General features: G+C 36.9%; 2 protein-coding genes across 2 annotated transcripts in view; one reads left to right on the forward strand and one right to left on the reverse strand.

The window, feature by feature from the left end:
* Positions 1–18852, forward strand: part of LOC136843884 (uncharacterized) — a 311014-nt gene that overhangs the window by 284322 nt on the left and 7840 nt on the right. The gene's annotated exons all lie outside the window — the stretch shown is intronic.
* Positions 644–18443, reverse strand: LOC136843885 (uncharacterized). Its single transcript, XM_067112762.1, has 3 exons — positions 18386–18443; positions 15744–16011; positions 644–8131 (listed from the first exon to the last, which is right to left on the reverse strand). The coding sequence occupies exons 2-3, from the start codon at positions 15948–15950 to the stop codon at positions 7985–7987; spliced, it is 354 nt and encodes a 117-aa protein (XP_066968863.1). The 5' UTR covers positions 15951–16011; positions 18386–18443; the 3' UTR covers positions 644–7984.

Consider the following 18852-nt stretch of genomic DNA (forward strand, 5'->3'; position numbering starts at 1 on the left):
CTTCTAGATGTCAACATAAAGTCCCAGTGTTACACCCACAGCCCAATTCTAGATGTCAAAATAAAGTCCCAGTGTGATACCAAGAGCCCACTTCTGCATATCAAAATAAAGTCCTAATGTGACACCCAGGACCCACTTCTAGATGTCAAAATAAATTCCCAATGTGACACCCAGGGCCCACTTCTAGATGGCAATGTAAACTCCCCATGTGACACCCAAAGTCCACTTCTGGATGTCAAAATAAAGTCCCAGTGTGACACTTAGAGCCTATTCTAGATGTCAAAATAAAGTCCAATGTGACACCCAGAGCCCACTTCTAGATGCCAAAATTAAGTGCAAACGTGACACCCAAATCCCACCTATATATGTCAAAATAAAGTCTATGTGCTACCCAGAGCCCGCTTCTGGATGGCAAAAAAGCTCTATGTGACGCCCAGAGCCCACTTCTAGATGTCAAGATAAAGTCCCAATGTGACATCCAGAGCCCATTTTTAGAAGCCAAAACAAAGTCCCAGTGTGACACCCAGAGCCCACTTCTAGATGTCAAAATAAAGTGCCAATGTGACACCCAGACCCAACTTCTGGATGTCAACATAATGCCCCCTATACACCCACAGCCCACTTCTAGACACCCAGAGCCCACTTCTAGATGTCAAAATAAAGTGCCAGTGTGACACCCAAAGCCCACTTCTCGACGTCAACATAAAACCCCCATGTGACACCCACACCCACTTCTAGATGTCAAAATAAAGTGCCAATGTGATTCCTAGAGCCCATTTACAGACGTCAACACAAAATCCCCATGTAACACCCGGAGCCTACTTCTAGATGTCAACATAAAGTCCCAGTGTTACACCCACAGCCCAATTCTAGATGTCAAAATAAAGTCCCAGTGTGATACCAAGAGCCCACTTCTGCATATCAAAATAAAGTCCTAATGTGACACCCAGGACCCACTTCTAGATGTCAAAATAAATTCCCAATGTGACACCCAGGGCCCACTTCTAGATGGCAATGTAAACTCCCCATGTGACACCCAAAGTCCACTTCTGGATGTCAAAATAAAGTCCCAATGTGACACCTAGAGCCTATTCTAGATGTCAAAATAAAGTCCAATGTGACACCCAGAGCCCACTTCTAGATGCCAAAATTAAGTGCAAACGTGACACCCAGATCCCATCTATAGATGTCAAAATAAAGTCTATGTGCTACCCAAAGCCCGCTTCTGGATGGCAAAAAAGCTCTATGTGACGGCCAGAGCCCACTTCTAGATGTCAAGATAGTATTAATATGACACCCAGAACCCACTAATAAATGTCAAAATGAAGTCTCAATGTGACACCCAGAGCCCACTTCTAGATGTTAAAATGAAGTCCCAATGTGATATCCAGAGCCCATTTTTAGAAGCCAAAACAAAGTCCCAATGTGACACCCAGAGCCCACTTCTAGATGTCAAAATAAAGTGCCAATGTGACACCCAGACCCAACTTCTGGATGTCAACATAATGCCCCTATGTGACACCCATAGCCCACTTCTAGATGGCAACATAAAGTCCCAGCATGACACCCAGAGCCCACTTCTAGATGTCAAAATAAAGTGCCAGTGTGACACCCAAAGCCCACTTCTCGACGTCAACATGAAACCCCCATGTGACACCCACAACCACTTCTAGATGTCAAAATAAAGTGCCAATGTGATTCCCAGAGCCCATTTACAGATGTCAACACAAAATCCCCATGTAACACCCGGAGCCTACTTCTAGATGTCAACATAAAGTCCCAGTGTTACACCCACAGCCCAATTCTAGATGTCAAAATTAAGTCCCAGTGTGATACCAAGAGCCCACTTCTGCATATCAAAATAAAGTCCTAATGTGACACCCAGGACCCACTTCTAGATGTCAAAATAAATTCCCAATGTGACACCCAGGGCCCACTTCTAGATGGCAATGTAAACTCCCCATGTGACACCCAAAGTCCACTTCTGGATGTCAAAATAAAGTCCCAATATGACACCTAGAGCCTATTCTAGATGTCAAAATAAAGTCCAATGTGACACCCAGGGCCCACTTCTAGATGCCAAAATCAAGTGCAAACGTGACACCCAAATCCCACCTATAGATGTCAAAATAAAGTCTATGTGCTACCCAGAGCCCGCTCCTGGATGGCAAAAAAGCTCTATGTGACGCCCAGAGCCCACTTCTAGATGTCAAGATAAAGTCTTAATATGACACCCAGAACCCACTAATAAATGTCAAAATGAAGTCTCAATGTGACACCCAGAGCCCACTTCTAGATGTCAAAATGAAGTCCCAATGTGACATCCAGAGCCCATTTTTAGAAGCCAAAACAAAGTCCCAATGTGACACCCAGAGCCCACTTCTAGATGTCAAAATAAAGTGCCAATGTGACACCCAGACCCAACTTCTGGACGTCAACATAATGCCCCTATGTGACACCCATAGCCCACTTCTAGATGGCAACATAAAGTCCCAGTGTGACACCCACAGCCCACTTCTAGATGTCAAAATAAAGTGCCAGTGTGACACCCAAAGCCCACTTCTCGACGTCAACATAAAACCCCCCATGTGACACCCACACCCACTTCTAGATGTCAAAATAAAGTGCCAATGTGATTCCCAGAGCCCATTTACAGACGTCAACACAAAATCCCCATGTAACACCCGGAGCCTACTTCTAGATGTCAACATAAAGTCCCAGTGTTACACCCACAGCCCAATTCTAGATGCCAAAATAAAGTCCCAGTGTGATACCAAGAGCCCACTTCTGCATATCAAAATAAAGTCCTAATGTGACACCCAGGACCCACTTCTAGATGTCAAAATAAATTCCCAATGTGACACCCAGGGCCCACTTCTAGATGGCAATGTAACTCCCATGTGACACCCAAAGTCCACTTCTGGATGTCAAAATAAAGTCCCAATGTGACACCTAGAGCCTATTCTAGATGTCAAAATAAAGTCCAATGTGACACCCAGAGCCCACTTCTAGATGCCAAAATTAAGTGCAAACGTGACACCCAGATCCCACCTATAGATGTCAAAATAAAGTCTATGTGCTACCCAGAGCCCGCTTCTGGATGGCAAAAAAGCTCTATGTGACGCCCAGAGCCCACTTCTAGATGCCAAGATAAAGTATTAATATGACACCCAGAACCCACTAATAAATGTCAAAATTAAGTCTCAATGTGACACCCAGAGCCCACTTCTAGATGTCAAAATGAAGTCCCAATGTGACATCCAGAGCCCATTTTTAGAAGCCAAAACAAAGTCCCAATGTGACACCCAGAGCCCACTTCTAGATGTCAAAATAAAGTGCCAATGTGACACCCAGACCCAACTTCTGGATGTCAACATAATGCCCCTATGTGACACCCATAGCCCACTTCTAGATGGCAACATAAAGTCCCAGTGTGACACCCAGAGCCCACTTCTAGATGTCAAAATAAAGTGCCAGTGTGACACCCAAAGCCCACTTCTCGACGTCAACATAAAACCCCCATGTGACACCCACACCCACTTCTAGATGTCAAAATAAAGTGCCAATGTGATTCCCAGAGCCCACTGACAGACGTCAACACAAAATTCCCATGTAACACCCGGAGCCTACTTCTAGATGTCAACATAAAGTCCCTGTGTTACACCCACAGCCCAATTCTAGATGTCAAAATAAAGTCCCAGTGTGATACCAAGAGCCCACTTCTGCATATCAAAATAAAGTCCCAAATGTGACACCCAGGACCCACTTCTAGATGTCAAAATAAATTCCCAATGTGACACCCAGGGCCCACTTCTAGATGGCAATGTAAACTCCCCATGTGACACCCAAAGTCCACTTCTGGATGTCAAAATAAAGTCCCAATGTGACACCTAGAGCCTATTCTAGATGTCAAAATAAAGTCCCAATGTGACACCCAGAGCCCTTTTATAGACACCAACATAACGTCCCCATGTGACACCCAGAGCCCTTCTAGATGTCAACAAAAAGTCCCAGTGTATCACCCAGAGCACAATTCTAGATGTCAAATCAAAGTTCCAGTGTGATACCTGGAGCCCACTTCTGCATATCAAAATAAAGTCGTAATGTGACAGAGTCGAATTCTAGATGTCAAAACAAATTCAATGTGACCCCCAGAGCCCACTTCTGGATGTCACATTTTTAAACAGTCATTCAGGTCAAAGCGAGTGTCTCTGAATACAGCAAATATCCCAAGAAAATTTACAAATTGCTATGAGCCCTCAAGACTTCAATGAGTTTTCCAAAACTAGGAGGGGTTCTTGCAGTTTTAGGTTCTTTCCCTAAAAAGCAAGTCTCCCAAAATGTGGATAATCTCCTAAAGCGAGTCTCAGAACAGAAGAGCACTCACAGGGCAGTCATGCAATGTCTAATCTAGAACAACTCTCTTGAAACAATAAACATCAGCTAGATCTAAAAAGTGTCTTTCGAAGCACTAAGTTTCTCCTCAAGCATGAAGTATCTCCTGAAATACACTGTACCTCCCGAGAACCAGCCCACATCTACACAGTTCGTCTCGAGATACAGTGCATCTCCTGAGACCAGCACAACTCCTGGAACATAGTGCATCTTTCAAGTTTCAGTGAACTGACTGGACACCTTGAGTCTGACAGGACCTAAAGTCTTCCAAGCATCGACTCGGACACCTTGAGCCCAGAGTCACAAAGTCTTCCGAGCACCGTGGGAGATCTTCTAAACTAGCTAGTTTGTTCTATGGGGAAATGTCTGTGAAAAAGCTTAACTGTATCTTGAAAGAACGTCTCACAAAGGTCTCTCCCCCAAGTATGATTAGTCTTCAAAAACATATAGTGCGTCTCCTAGCACTGTACACAGTTATCTCAAAATATGTCAGTCTCATTAAGTAAAAATCATTTCTTAGTCTTTATAAATGTCTAGTAAAATTAATACATCTTATAAATTGATGCTTGGCAGATCCCAGTGAGTCTCCAGGTACAAAATATTTCAGACCACTTGAAAGTCTTGTAAAAAGGAGTTTCAAGTTTCCTAAATCTCTACTGTCACCCAGTTGATCATACAATTTGTTCTAAAATCTGTCATGCAAAACTTAGTGTTTCTCAGAAAACATTGTTCCCAAAACAATATTTCTCAAAAAATACAGTGTTCCACAGAAAACACTGACCCCGAAGACAGTGTTTCACAAGACACCAAACATCCTAATCGTAAAGGGCCTCCTTGATGTACACATTCTTTCTCGAGTCGGTTCAGTGCCTTAAAATGGAGCAGACGTTGAGTGTCAAAACAACTACTGTGACTAAATCTAAAACGAAAAATTGTACCTTACCTCTGTACCCTTCGGAGTGGAGTGAATCAGTTGAAAAAGAAAATACGGGCAGAATTTGTGCAAGCCTTCAGGATGCTGCTCTTGACTGAGGCAAAAGTTCCAGGAATATACTTCATGGAAATCATAGGGATTAAGCACTATGGGGTTCTTCACTGAAAGCGACGTTGCAGACGCAGTTCAGTTACAACTGCGAGTAAAGATGGTTAACTATAGGGCTCTTCACTGACGCCAAAGCACCCGGCAAAGGGTAAGTGACAGGTAGCGTCAAACTTCTGAAACTTTTGGATGTAGTTGAAGATTAAAAACGAAAAAGCACGATGAAGTTACAAAAGTGTTAGATGTAAGCTACACAATTAGTGCATAAATGAAGTCAATGGTGATGATGAAGAGCTCACTAATTTAGCATAACTGTGATGCAAGACGTCAATAAACTATCTACTCTTTGATGTAATAAAGTTAACAGTATCTATACCCAATGACGGATGTTTCTTATAAAGTGTAGATCTGTTAGAGTAGACCAAGGAGAATGAAAAGCAAGTGACTTTGATCGAATGCTTAGACGATGAATGAAAGATGGCAAGGTACTATTACACCAGTTCTCTTGAGGAGGAATTCGTCATTAGTTCGTTATTCTTACCTCAGTTACATTTCACCGTTATAGCAGAGCAGCGATTGCCTAGCTTCGAACTGGAGATCTGATTGTTCGTCATCTCCATAAAGTGATCATGTTCCTTCTCAAAATGGAAAAGATAACATGATACTCTACAGAGACAAAGATCAATCAAGGGCGTCGTTTACCGTCGAATTTCAGGGCATACGGCAGCAGGGCTCATCCGAAAAATGACAGACCAAGGACGCGAGCAAACTAAGGCAGTAGGAAATGCGCAGAAAATCCAAAGAACGGTCGCCATGCTAGTGTAGTCGCTGGACTCTTATGACGAAAACTTTGATCGCTGCTTAAGACATTTTAGCATCAGTGGTAAAACAACTTTCTCGGGAAGTATAAAGACAGACATGGACGAGACGGGACGTTTAAAACAATAACTACTGCATTTCAATTAACTTCAGCATCAGTGGTAAAACAACTTTCTCGGGAAGTATAAAGACAGACATGGACGAGACGGGACGTTTAAAACAATAACTACTGCATTTCAGTTAACTTCAGCATCAGTGGTAAAACAACTTTCTCAGTAAATATAAACATAAGGACAGACATGGACGGGACGGGACGTTTAAAACAATAACCACTACATTTTAATTAACTTCAGTCTGAATTCACTTTAACGAAGATGAATTTACAACTAAACATGAAAACTTAAAAATAAAACGAACTTTTGTTGCAAGGGCTAATGTAAAAATATCACACGATTGACTTACCAATTTTAAATTATGTATTCAATGTAAAAAAAATAAAAACTTCATATTTCATGAATAGAAATGATAATGAAAAGCCCTGCTGCAAGAAAGAGGTTAGTAGTGTTCATGATTAAGTACATACGTATAGCCTCTATAAAAGAAATGCTAGTCTTAAAAAAGATTGAGACTCATCTCGTTTTGATCCGGTTGCTTTTGTTCGTTACTTTAAACACACTTGATCCTCGATTTGTGTGAACGCTGTGTATATCGGAACTCCTCATGTAATCGTACACACACACACACACACACAAAGAGAGAGAGAAAGAGGGGGGTGTGGGAGGGGAGAATGAGTTCATAATTTTAACATGATTCTTTTCCGAAGCCTCTGAACCTTCACCCTTGAGATCCGAGCGAGGTCATGAAGTTTGTGACAATTTTGCCAATTACAATCTGAATTTTTGTGGTCATTTTACGTAAACTTCAGTGTAAAATCTAAATATCATATTGCATGATAAAAATGAAAGGTATTTCAGACTATCTGCTCAAGTTATTCCAATGGGGGTGAAACACTGAATGAAACTTCGTCCTCAGAATCAAGAAGGGTGAAGGGATTTTCGAAGGCCAGCAACAATATACAGAGATCTTAACATCTATATTGATTATATTACTGACAACAACATTTGGGCTAAATTTCCTTTGAGAAGAGGAAACATACCCCTGCACACCAATAACTACAGCTCATTTGGCACTAAATAACATTGACATATAAACAGATTCATTCGCATATCAAAGATAGTAAAGAATATTTGTCATGTATAACTTCAAACCATTTCAACTATATAAAGCAATTCACCTTAAAATTACTTCAACATTTATCGTTAGCATCAACGCATGCTGCCCCGGGATGATCACAAATGGGCTGAAAATCCTGACGAGAAAGACTGATGGGTTCATCGTTAGCAAGTGAGACACAAATGGATGATATTCACTTAGATCTCGGCAGAGACGGAGAGGTCCTCTGTTACAAAGGAAAGTCAACACATCCACTCAATGCCCAGCCGTCACCTACACATTGAGCAAATCATCGGTTGCTGAAAGACTATTGATAAAATGTCAGGGCTAGTCCACTGGGAAGCAGCGTGTAATAACAATTAGAAAAACAATCACGGGGCAGCATTGTTGAATAATACAGGTAGTATACAGAGACTCTAACATATAATAAATGAGCATAAAATAAATGGGGACATCGTTCACGAACGAGATCCCACAAAGGACACTCGATTATCTCATTCACTCTTTATCGGGCTTTTTCTTCTCGCCGACAGGCCCGAGTTGTCCAGTGTGGTTACAGTACCTCAGGGTCAGTGTCCACTTGATCCCTCCAGATTGTCCGGAAACAGTTTTCGTGTCGAATTGGGTTGTTGCTGTCTCTCCTTCCTGGAACCAAAGACGGAGAGAGTTGTGCAAAGCTCAGAGATTAGAAAAACTGCTACGTCACGTACCTTAGAAATGTCTTGTGATAATTTGGTCTCGGGGAAAATTATCATCCTAAAATAGCTTACCCCTACGTACATCTGTAAATGTTAAATTCGATCGTTTTATTTACGAAATGAACAAAGGTGAAAAATTGCTTGAAAATACCTATTCTGAATGCACACTTTTTTTTTTTTTATATCCAAAGCGAATGCTAGCACATTCATGTTTGCAATCGTATTTATCTGTTTATCAAGATTGTATTCTGTTATGTTGGAATTCAGTATTAGTCTGTCAATTGGCGCAGTGAATCAAACAGCCCGGCATATTTGCATATTTTTAACTCCCTCCGCTTGACAATCGAATGGCTAGTTCAGAACTTTAATATATTCAGAAGAGTGGAAGACCATTTCGTAAACATTACGGAATAACTTAACAAGAATGGTTTGGCGTAAATATTCCTCAAAATGAAATGGACAAAAACGCTTTTCCTTAAAGGAACAGTGGACTATAAGGCCCCTCCCCTCCCCCCCCCCAAAAAAAAACACCGAATTTGATGACCTAAGGTGTTCTACCTACTGTGTGTGTCATGACAGGTGATTTCCTATTGAAAAGTTGTAGTTTAAGACAGTGCACAGAACTGCACTATTAAAGTCAAGTTTCATGACTGGATATTATCAAGTTCTGATCGTAAACTGCTACCCTAAAACAAGATTGATATAACTTACAAAGCTCACTGTACAAAAATTGATTTACATACCAGAATTCAAGCCTTATTATTCAATTTAACTATTAATATATTTAATTATGTAGCCTAAACATTAATATGGTTTGAATAGATTCTTGTAAGTTTTAAAAGTGAGCTGCAGTTGTTCCAATTGTAGCATGGAAAAAAATGAATTCTGCCTTTTAAGTATTTTCAATATCTTATATAGTTCCTAAGTTTTCAAAGTTTGGAAGTAAAGTTCCATATCGTAAAGTAGTTCCTTTACTTCATACCTTTGTACAGAAACAGTCTAAATAACCTGCATATAATCAGTTCTAATTCTTTAGAGATTTTGAAGGATTAGGTCTCTAATAAAGCAGTGGATATTTTTTGTCTTTAATAAAGCAGTTGTTAATTTTTTCTCTAATAAAGCAGTTGATGCTTTTTCGTTGGAGATACTGAAAGGAAAAATAGAATCGTTAGAACCTAGAGAGCTCTATTGATTTAATTAGAAATGTAGAGCAAAGAAAGTATGCTAGTAACTTGTAGGATATAACCCTTTTCCTAAATATTTTGCAGAAAAAAAAATCTGGCTACATTGTTTGTTCTGTCTTTTCAGAAATGTAATATATCCCTTTAAAGAAACTTAATATATCCCTGTATTTATAACTGCAAAATTTGTGAGTTTTTATCAATACCTGGTTACTCCCTGCTGGGTTACTCACATAATAGTCCATAGATTTTCATATCCAAAAAGTCTTTCAAGACATTATGGTTGACTAAAAGACAGTTTTTGTTCAAAAGGAGTTAGATCTTACCGGTTGGTACAGGCCCTGCTTGAAAATAAGTGGAGATAATGAGGCCCGCGGGCTATTTGCCCCTGAAAGAAGAGTTGACAGATAGAAAGATGTGCAACGGTGGTTTTAGGTGTTGGCAATTTTCGTCTGTGCTTGAAACAAGTAGGATGCGTTTATGTTAATATGCAGTTTTCGTCTGTGCATGAAACAAGTAGTATGCATTTATGTTAATATGTGTAAAAAGAGTGAAAACACTGGTTTTAGATTTTTTACCTCATTTTTTCCATTCCTTGACTGTTTTTTTTTTTTTGCCTGTACTCTGAAGGCTTTGCATGTGGATGCTTTGTAAAGAAAAAAAACATTCTTCGTTTTATTTTGAATGTTAAAACTTTGATACTTCGTTTTCAACATTTGTCGTGCATGAGGATGCTTTGTAAAAAAATATTCTTCGTTTTATTTTGGAAGTTAGGACTTTTGACACTTCATTTTTAACATTTGTCGTGCATGTGGATGCTTTGTAAAAAAAATATTCCTCGTTTTATTTTGGATGTTAGAACAATTGATACTTCATTTTTAACATTTTTAGTCTATATATATTCCAACATTCAGGTGCAATGTTTGTGAAGACGAGGAATCATATAAAACTGATGTCAAACAATGTCTTCTTTTCTGAGTGAAGCAGTATGCTTCGTAGCAACATCACTTCCTCATACTTTAACTGAAGACAGTACTGATTATGATCAGTATGAGCAATCATTGTCACACTGCAGCTCCTTGAAGTGACATTGTGCTTGCCATTGCCACACAAGCCTCTCAGCTGAGACTGAAGACTGGTTAGTTAATTTCTTCAATGAGCTAATGAAGTATTTCTCATTAACTAGAGGTTATAATATATAATACATAGTTATAAGACCCCAAAGGAACATACTCGTGTACTGTTAAACCTAGATGTGTGGGCTTCAAGTATTAACTACAAACATTTTTGTGAAAATTATGTATGGGAAACTTTTACACCAAGAGCTCCAAATCGGCTCCACAAGCTTTGTCAAATAAAGGCAGTGCAGTGAGCCCTTAATGGTAAAATCAAATAAAACGAGGCATGATTAACTGAAAAGTTCATGAGCAGCTGACGACGACATCGAAAGCCCTAATCAGAGTGGCCAGATGGCGCTTTCATTTCATAGTGGTTACAAGATGGCTGCCATCAGCTGATGGAGCAAAACAAAAACACGGATCAGCTGACGGACCAAAACAAGACATGAACAGGAGGAAACGGAAGGCTTGTTTTAGTGATGCCCTAATTCCACGCACCTCCTCAAACTGTTTCTGATAGTCTTTATTATTTATCTGTAACAAGTAAATTGAGGAGGTATCTACTGCTTTATAATTGTTAATACATGAACAGGCATTAACAAGTACCGGTATATGACAAGTCGGATTTGACAGTTGTCATTCTCTTTAGTAATGTTACGAAAGTAACATGTAATTTACACAATATCTAGATCACCTTTCAGCCACGTATTTATTAGTGCTATGGAATATTCTTGCACTGTTGAAACAGGGACTTTGGAAACTCAGTGGTCTGGTTAAACTAAGATATACTTAACTTTTTTTTGGAAACAAAAAGCGCCAAAGCTCCAAAGAAATCTCTTCAAATGTTTCTTAGAGACTTGCTTTATCTTTATGAGTTCGATCTCGGTACTTTTAAGACGAATTTCAACTTAGATGAATGTTATAATATATGTTATATATGCTTTCATAATTTTCGATCGCTTCATCCAGAGGAAGCTAGCCTAAATAATTAACGTATTCTCGGACGTGTCTCATAAGAACGTGGGCTCATTTCGAATGATAATAAAACAATAATAATTATAACAGACTTCCATATCAGTAGTGCATGAGTTTTTGTATGCAAATGTCTGTCACACGCATAAGCACAGAAAAGTAAGTTTGTTACCATTACCTAAACAGTTGTGAGTGCAATTGCAATATGTATCTTTATCCTTCACGCCCTCTGAATAGCAGGAGTGCTTATGGAGTTATATTATTTAAAAAAAAATGTTTGAAAACCTATCTGTTCGTGGGGTAAAGTTTGAAAGAGACGAGTAACAGGCCTAGTGTGGACCTCTCGACTCAGGCAGCAAACGGAGAGGATTTATCAACTAGTGATATTTTGTTATACAGGGTTCCTCCAATTATTTTATGTTTGCCTAGGCCTCATAATTAAATTTTTAACTTTTGAAAATAAGCGACATTTAATTTTTCAGTGAATAATACACAGCTAAATGTAGAGAATTAAATTTATAGAACATCTTTCAGGGGTGCATTTTTTGTATGAATAGCCTGCACTGAAAATACGCCACATTTCTCAGAATTACCAGTCCATGAAAATACATTCGATGTCTTATATATATATATATATATATATATATATATATATATATATATATATATATATATATATATATATATATATATATATATATATATATATATATATATATATATAGAATAAATACAATTACCAAACATCTTAGCAATCAATTCAGTTAGGTTTTCAAGGCCACTGGAAACTCCTCATACCTTAAAATGGCCATCCCAAAAAATATGTTTCTGGCCAACAGTAACTCCAACTCTCAAACAGAAAATAAATATGAAACAGGCAGGATGCATAAGGAAAAAGACAGAGTTATATTCCATTAAAAGTGACAAAAGTCTATGAGAAAATAGGGACTTGAGTAATAAGATTAAGTTGAAATTTTATTTTGAGATTTTGTATTATTAAAGATGGAAAGTGAAATGTAAAAATATTATAACACTGTACAACACAGTTTAATGTGTAAGGATTTTTTGTATCAGTATGACGTGTGTGTATGTATATATATATATATATATATATATATATATATATATATATATATATATATATATATATATATACATACATACATATACACTCCATATTGCGATACAAAAATCCTTACACATTAAACAGCGTTGTACAGTGTTATAATATTTACGGATCCCTCGTTAATAATACAAAGTCGCATAATAAAATTTCAACTTAATCTTATAACTCAAGTTCCTATTTTCTCATAGACTTTTGTCACTTTTAAGGGAATATAACAGTCTTTTTCCTCATGTATTCTTCCTGTTTCATATTTATTTTCTGTTTGAGAGCTGGAGTTACTGTTGGTTAGAAAAAAAAAAAAAAAAAAAAAAAAATTATATATATATATATATATATATATATATATATATATATATATATATATATATATATATATATATATATATATATATATATTAATGTATATATGAGTGTGTGTGTAATACCACATGTCTTGCTGTAATATGGAGGGTTGTGACTTATAATAATTATATTTGAAATTTTATGATGAGACTTTGTATCATTAGAGAGTGCAAGTGATATGTAAATATTATAATATTTTACAAGTTACAGTTTAATGTGTATGGATTTTTGTATCTCAGTAATATGACATATATATATATATATATATATATATATATATATATATATATATATATATATATATATATATATATATATAATATATATATAATATATATATTTTTATAGTCGGATGTATTGATAGGAAGAACAGTCAGCTCATCATTGACAAATTTATTAATAGCTGCGCTTCGGGATCACCCATATCCCATCTTTTCTGGCTATAAAGATACAAAAAACACTAATTAAAACTTAAAACAGAGTTTACAAAATGAAAATGCTTTAAAGACTGAAAATGACAATGACAAAACAGAGGATGAAAGTTTGATGAGAGTAAACAAAGTTAGGAAGTAAACAGGAATAGGGGAGGGTACTAGGCTATGTATAAGGGGTTGAAGTTAAATGATTATTGAGCGATGGAACAATTTTATTGATAACCAAGGATTCCAAAATATTAAGGAGGTGTTCCTTCTGCGTTGTGGTCACTATTTCAAAGTTTTTATAAGGAACACCTCCTTAATATACTGGAATCCTTGGTTATCAAGAAAATTGTTCCATCGCTCAATAATCATTTAACTTCAACCCCCTTATACATAGCCTAGTACCCCTCCCCTATTCCTGTTTACTTCCTAACTTTGTTTACTCTCATCAAGCTTTCATCCTCTCAACTTTACTACAGAAAGTATTCTATTCCTTATTTTGTCATTGTCATTCTCAGTCTTTAAAGCATTTTAATTTTGTAAACTCTGTTTTAAGTTTTAATTAGTGTGTTTTGTATCTTTTTAGCCAGAAAAGATGGGATATGGGTGATCCCGAAGCGCAGCTATTAATAAATTTGTCAATGACGAGCTGACTGCTCTTCCTATCAATACATCCGACTATAAGACTGTTTGGTTTTGCCTCCCCTGAAATAAGAATATATATTTTTATATATGTTTGAATATATGTATTACCATATGTCTTGCTGTAATGTGGAGAGTTGAGACAAGTAATAATTATACACTAATTAAAATCATTTAACCCCATTTGTAACTTTTTAAAAGTATTCCTTTACACCTGCATGTGTTTGTGCATGTTCATGACTATAATTGTATAAAAATGTTATTATAGAACGGTTTAGAATACCTCGGCATTCCGGCGAATGCATGCATGCATTAATAAATGATAGAATTATTATGAATGTGCATAAACAACCAAACTGAAATATGTAATGTTTTCATATTAACGTGAGTAGACTTCATCCATGTCTTCATATTTGTGAAAATATGAATTTCAAGGAAAAACATTTATATATACACAGAAATCAGTGGATCAACAAGACAGTTATATTATATAGTTGTTTATGCTTTGTACACTGCATTTGTAGTTATATTATAAAGTTGTTTATGCTTTGTACACTGCATTTGTGTTTGCGCGTACATATAAACTTTTTGACACATATAACTGCATAATTATTGTATATTTACATGCATACAAATATACAGTAATGGGTTTGCTGTGATATAAATGTAACCATAATATGCTTAGAAAATATAAGGATAAAAGATGATAAAGAATTAGGCATACATAATCTTATAACCTATCATTCTACATATATATATATATATATATATATATATATATATATATATATATATATATATATATATATATATATATATATATATATATATATATATATATATATATATATATATATATATATATATATATATATATATATATATATATATATATATATATATATATATATATATATATATATATATATATATATATATATATATATATATATATATATATATATATATATATATATATATATGTCGGCCTGTTTTTAACATTTACATAATTTCCAAATAATGAAATCCAGGTATGAAAGACTGAAGAAACATACCATTACATCCTAAGCTAAGGCTACGAGTTGATTCTGCACGGTGGAAAATTTCTGTAAAAACAACGGCGCGTTTCAACGCCAAGTGCCCTTTTTTTTCTAATTCATTATTTTTGCGCTACGATCACCTCGTCCGGTCATTATCGACCAAAATCATATTGACCATTTTAATTCTATTGTTAAATTACATTTTATCCATACATATGAATTTGTACGCAGTCCGGTGACTCCGCTTTTCGAATTCACCCTCATTCGCCGAGTTTCAGGGCTTAAGGAACCTTCTGTTTCAAAACTTAATATGAAACTACAGCAAAGTATCGTAACGTGTAGAGCTAATTTATTCGACTCGTTTACCTGACAAGTGTGGGCACTTTAATTATGGTAAATGTCAAAGCGGTCCTCTATAATTTACGTGGCAACAAAGAATGTCTAAAGTAAGAGTTAATGACTGGACATTGTACGCAGTATTATATATACAGGAATTTATATATAATTTTTGAACCAACGCAATACGTTTGAAAATTATTTTAATAAAATATTTTGATACCGAAAAGAGACTGGCAGTTTCAAACAACTCTTGTTACTCATTCGTAGCCTCCTCGTCGTTTAGACGAACTACCTAAACCTCATTTAAGAAGCTCTGTACTGTTAGTAGACAAATTAAGAGTGATACGTTCCCGCTAACCAAAGAAAGATTCGCGACTTACTGCTGGTGGACGTATCTGCTGGAGGAAGTTGAATCTCTTCGTCATATTCGGCGGCAGACTTTGACGTCCTCTGAAGGATGTGTCAGGACCTCTGATGTTGGGACAGAGCCGCCGATTCCAGCCAGCTGACGAAGCTAACACCGGACCTCTTGAGTCCAGGCCACTCCAGAGATGTGGTGGAACGATTCGGTTCACAATTCTCTCCATTTTGTTTTTGAGATAACCTCTCGAGGTACTGGAGGAGTCTTCGCACACTATGACAATGGCCCTTTGGGAATCATACAAATCTACCGTATTAGCCATCTCTGCACTCGGTACGTCTTCGAAATAAACATGCTTAACTTAACGAATTTTGAATGAACCTTAATCTTCAAAGTGTACTTGATAGTCACTTTCGTTTTTACTTTAAAGACGAATGTTTTGGACAATCTAACTTTATAGGTCGCTTTCTGTCTTACACAACACGTTCTCTTCAAGGTTAACATTATTATCCTTAATCTCTAAATGTCGCAAATTGAGACCTTCAGCCTGCAGCTTAATGATGAAATGTTCCTTCTACATTTTTCAGAAACTTTAGCAATGGAAAAACAATTCCTCTTAACTGTTCAGGTCTTTATTTAAGAATTACTAAGTCATACGTATTTAATGTTTACCTGAATCTCAGTCCACTGTGGATAGCTCTGCTTTGATCACAAGTGCTGTTAGAGATCTTGTGAATAGCAGTTTTTCAGAAATTACAGAATTACCTGCAAGAAACTATGATAGTCAGTATCAATTTACCCCTGACAACCATTAGTCTAATGTTAAGAATAACTACAGTGTGAAATGGGCAATGCTACAAGAAACCTAACCTGAGCGTAGATTTGGTGTTAGTCTTCTTTACAGGTAGCAAACTGTGTTCAAAAACTTTGGCCGAATAAACTCCCACCATTCTGAACAATATAAGTCAAAGAAATTTAAAACCCCGATCTCCACTTCGAGCTTTACTCTAATTGAAAATTACCCAATGTGAATATTCAGAGGACTCAAAGTGTAAGTCACTTGAAAATCTGATATATCTCATCCAATACTAAGATAAAAAACAATGGGGTTGTCTTGCAACCAAAAGTTCCCCTGAGCTATTTTAACCTTACTAAAGTTATTTCATCCCTTGTGAACAAATAAAGATATATTTACTTCTGTTCCATAAACTACACTTCCTAAAACTTAAACTACTTGAGCCAAACCATCTTTCCCAAACAGCCTCGAAGAGAAATCACTTCAAGCAATTGAACCCAACATTTTAAGATCCATTTCAATGAAAAACCCCGTTTCATTACTCAAAGAAACCTTAGCTATGGTTCTCATCTAATCCCAAATTCTTGAACCTGTGGACATATCTTAGGTTTAGCGCCGTTTCTGCATTATTACCTATATATGATAAATAATGAAAAATCATCAAAAAGAGATTTTACCCCAGGTTAAGCTGTTTCACTAATACATACACTTACTACACATCCTTCCATTGTATAGTAACTATGAGAAACAAACAACCTTACCTTACAGTTAGTTTCTACAACTTGTTAGAGATAGATTTCTACACCTACAGCCCTCATCAATAATTTTGATTTTAACAAGAAATGAAATATAGTCATATTTTACAAAATATTCGTCATAGTTAGTTTTAAAACATTATAACGTAAATAACAACTTTAAATGAATTAGGTGTATTTTTCTACGATGAAGAGAGAACGGGCATTTTAAAATGTTTAGGCTACGTCCAAGCGCCGACTCTGATTTCTTTGGGTAGAATGAAAACCTCGAAAGAATACATATTAGTGGTGTCTCTCGCGTAAAATTGTCTTTGAATCTCAATTCTTCCTTGTATACGGTATGGTTTAAAACAAGAACGATTATACACTGAACAGTACGGTAACAATTTACTTCGAGGACTAGTCAGCTACCGCGCGTCTTAAATTGTCCTCTGTCTTTGCGATCAAATATCTGAATTTTAAAGCGGCAGATGGAAGGGAACACTTCTGGGTACGTGAATTACACTCTCTGGACGACTTCCCGAGGCAAAGTACTTGAATTACACACGTCTAGCCCTATATTAATTATTTCGATGGCGAAGAATTCGCTTCGGGAATGGGGCATGCTAAAGGTTACATTAAGAAAATATAAATATGAAAAGCCGCAAGAAAACTTCAACTTTTGGAACATTAAGTGAGTAGAAAAATACCTCGCCTTCAAGTATAACCCTCAAAAAATGACGTGAAGTAAGGTAAACCAAAAAAAAATTAAGCTTGTTTTTGAATATATCTCGGCAAGATTACAAGAAATGTGTTACGGGCCATTTGACTTATTCCGCGAGAATTTAAGATGTTAGCTTCTTTCCCCCTACTCTACAACTACGAGAACTTGACTCAAAAAGTAAGACCGAAAACTTGAAAACCCATCTAAGGGTACAATGTCGCGTCGCTAAGTCGTGATATTTTCGCTGTAACCTACCGCACGTAGGAAACGAAAATCTAAACTCGCGCTACGACCGATCAGCGCGAGACTTCTGGGCTGGACTTCGAGTTCTGCTAAGTCGAGGACTTAGAGATATCTAAGTTGGCTAAGTGAAAAGCTTTTGGACTGAGAAGTCCCTTCTCCTTCACCTGAGTTGGCTGGGGGAGGAGGACTTCTTGTTACGCCACCGATCCAGAGAAGACTGGTGAAGATTGGTGCGGCACCCCCTTTATGAAGGCCAGGGGGCTGCTATCAGATTCAACTTATTTCATAAGATTTCGGTCTTATCATCACAGGAAGCTGGGGCACTCCCCTTGTCCAGTGAACGTAACATTTCGGATGTTATCGATCATTGCATAAGCATTGTCTTACGAAATTTTGATTTAATTCTTCTTGCATGTTACCAAGGCAGTTCTCTGTGGAAACTTAGAATCGAACTGTTAGAGTAATGATTATAGCATCGTTATCGCCAAAGATGCCCTTTTTATCTACTTTTAAATAACATCTTATATTTTATCCAGCAACCCGACAGGAGTAGGTATCGGTTAGTGTTATTCAATGGCTGCAAAGATAGGAAATAATGAAGAAAAGTCAATGAAGAATAACCAGAGGAGAA

Source organism: Macrobrachium rosenbergii, chromosome 12, assembly GCF_040412425.1.
Source record: "Macrobrachium rosenbergii isolate ZJJX-2024 chromosome 12, ASM4041242v1, whole genome shotgun sequence".
Taxonomy (NCBI): domain Eukaryota; kingdom Metazoa; phylum Arthropoda; class Malacostraca; order Decapoda; family Palaemonidae; genus Macrobrachium; species Macrobrachium rosenbergii.

Bases quoted from the DNA above. Each gene is read 5' to 3' on its own strand.
- LOC136843885 (XM_067112762.1), bottom strand. From the start codon at position 15,950: ATGGAGAGAATTGTGAACCGAATCGTTCCACCACATCTCTGGAGTGGC. The intron at 8,132-15,743 runs GTAAGTCGCGAA...CTTTGGTTCCAG, and splicing joins AGCAGATACGTCCACCAGCA to GAAGGAGAGACAGCAACAAC.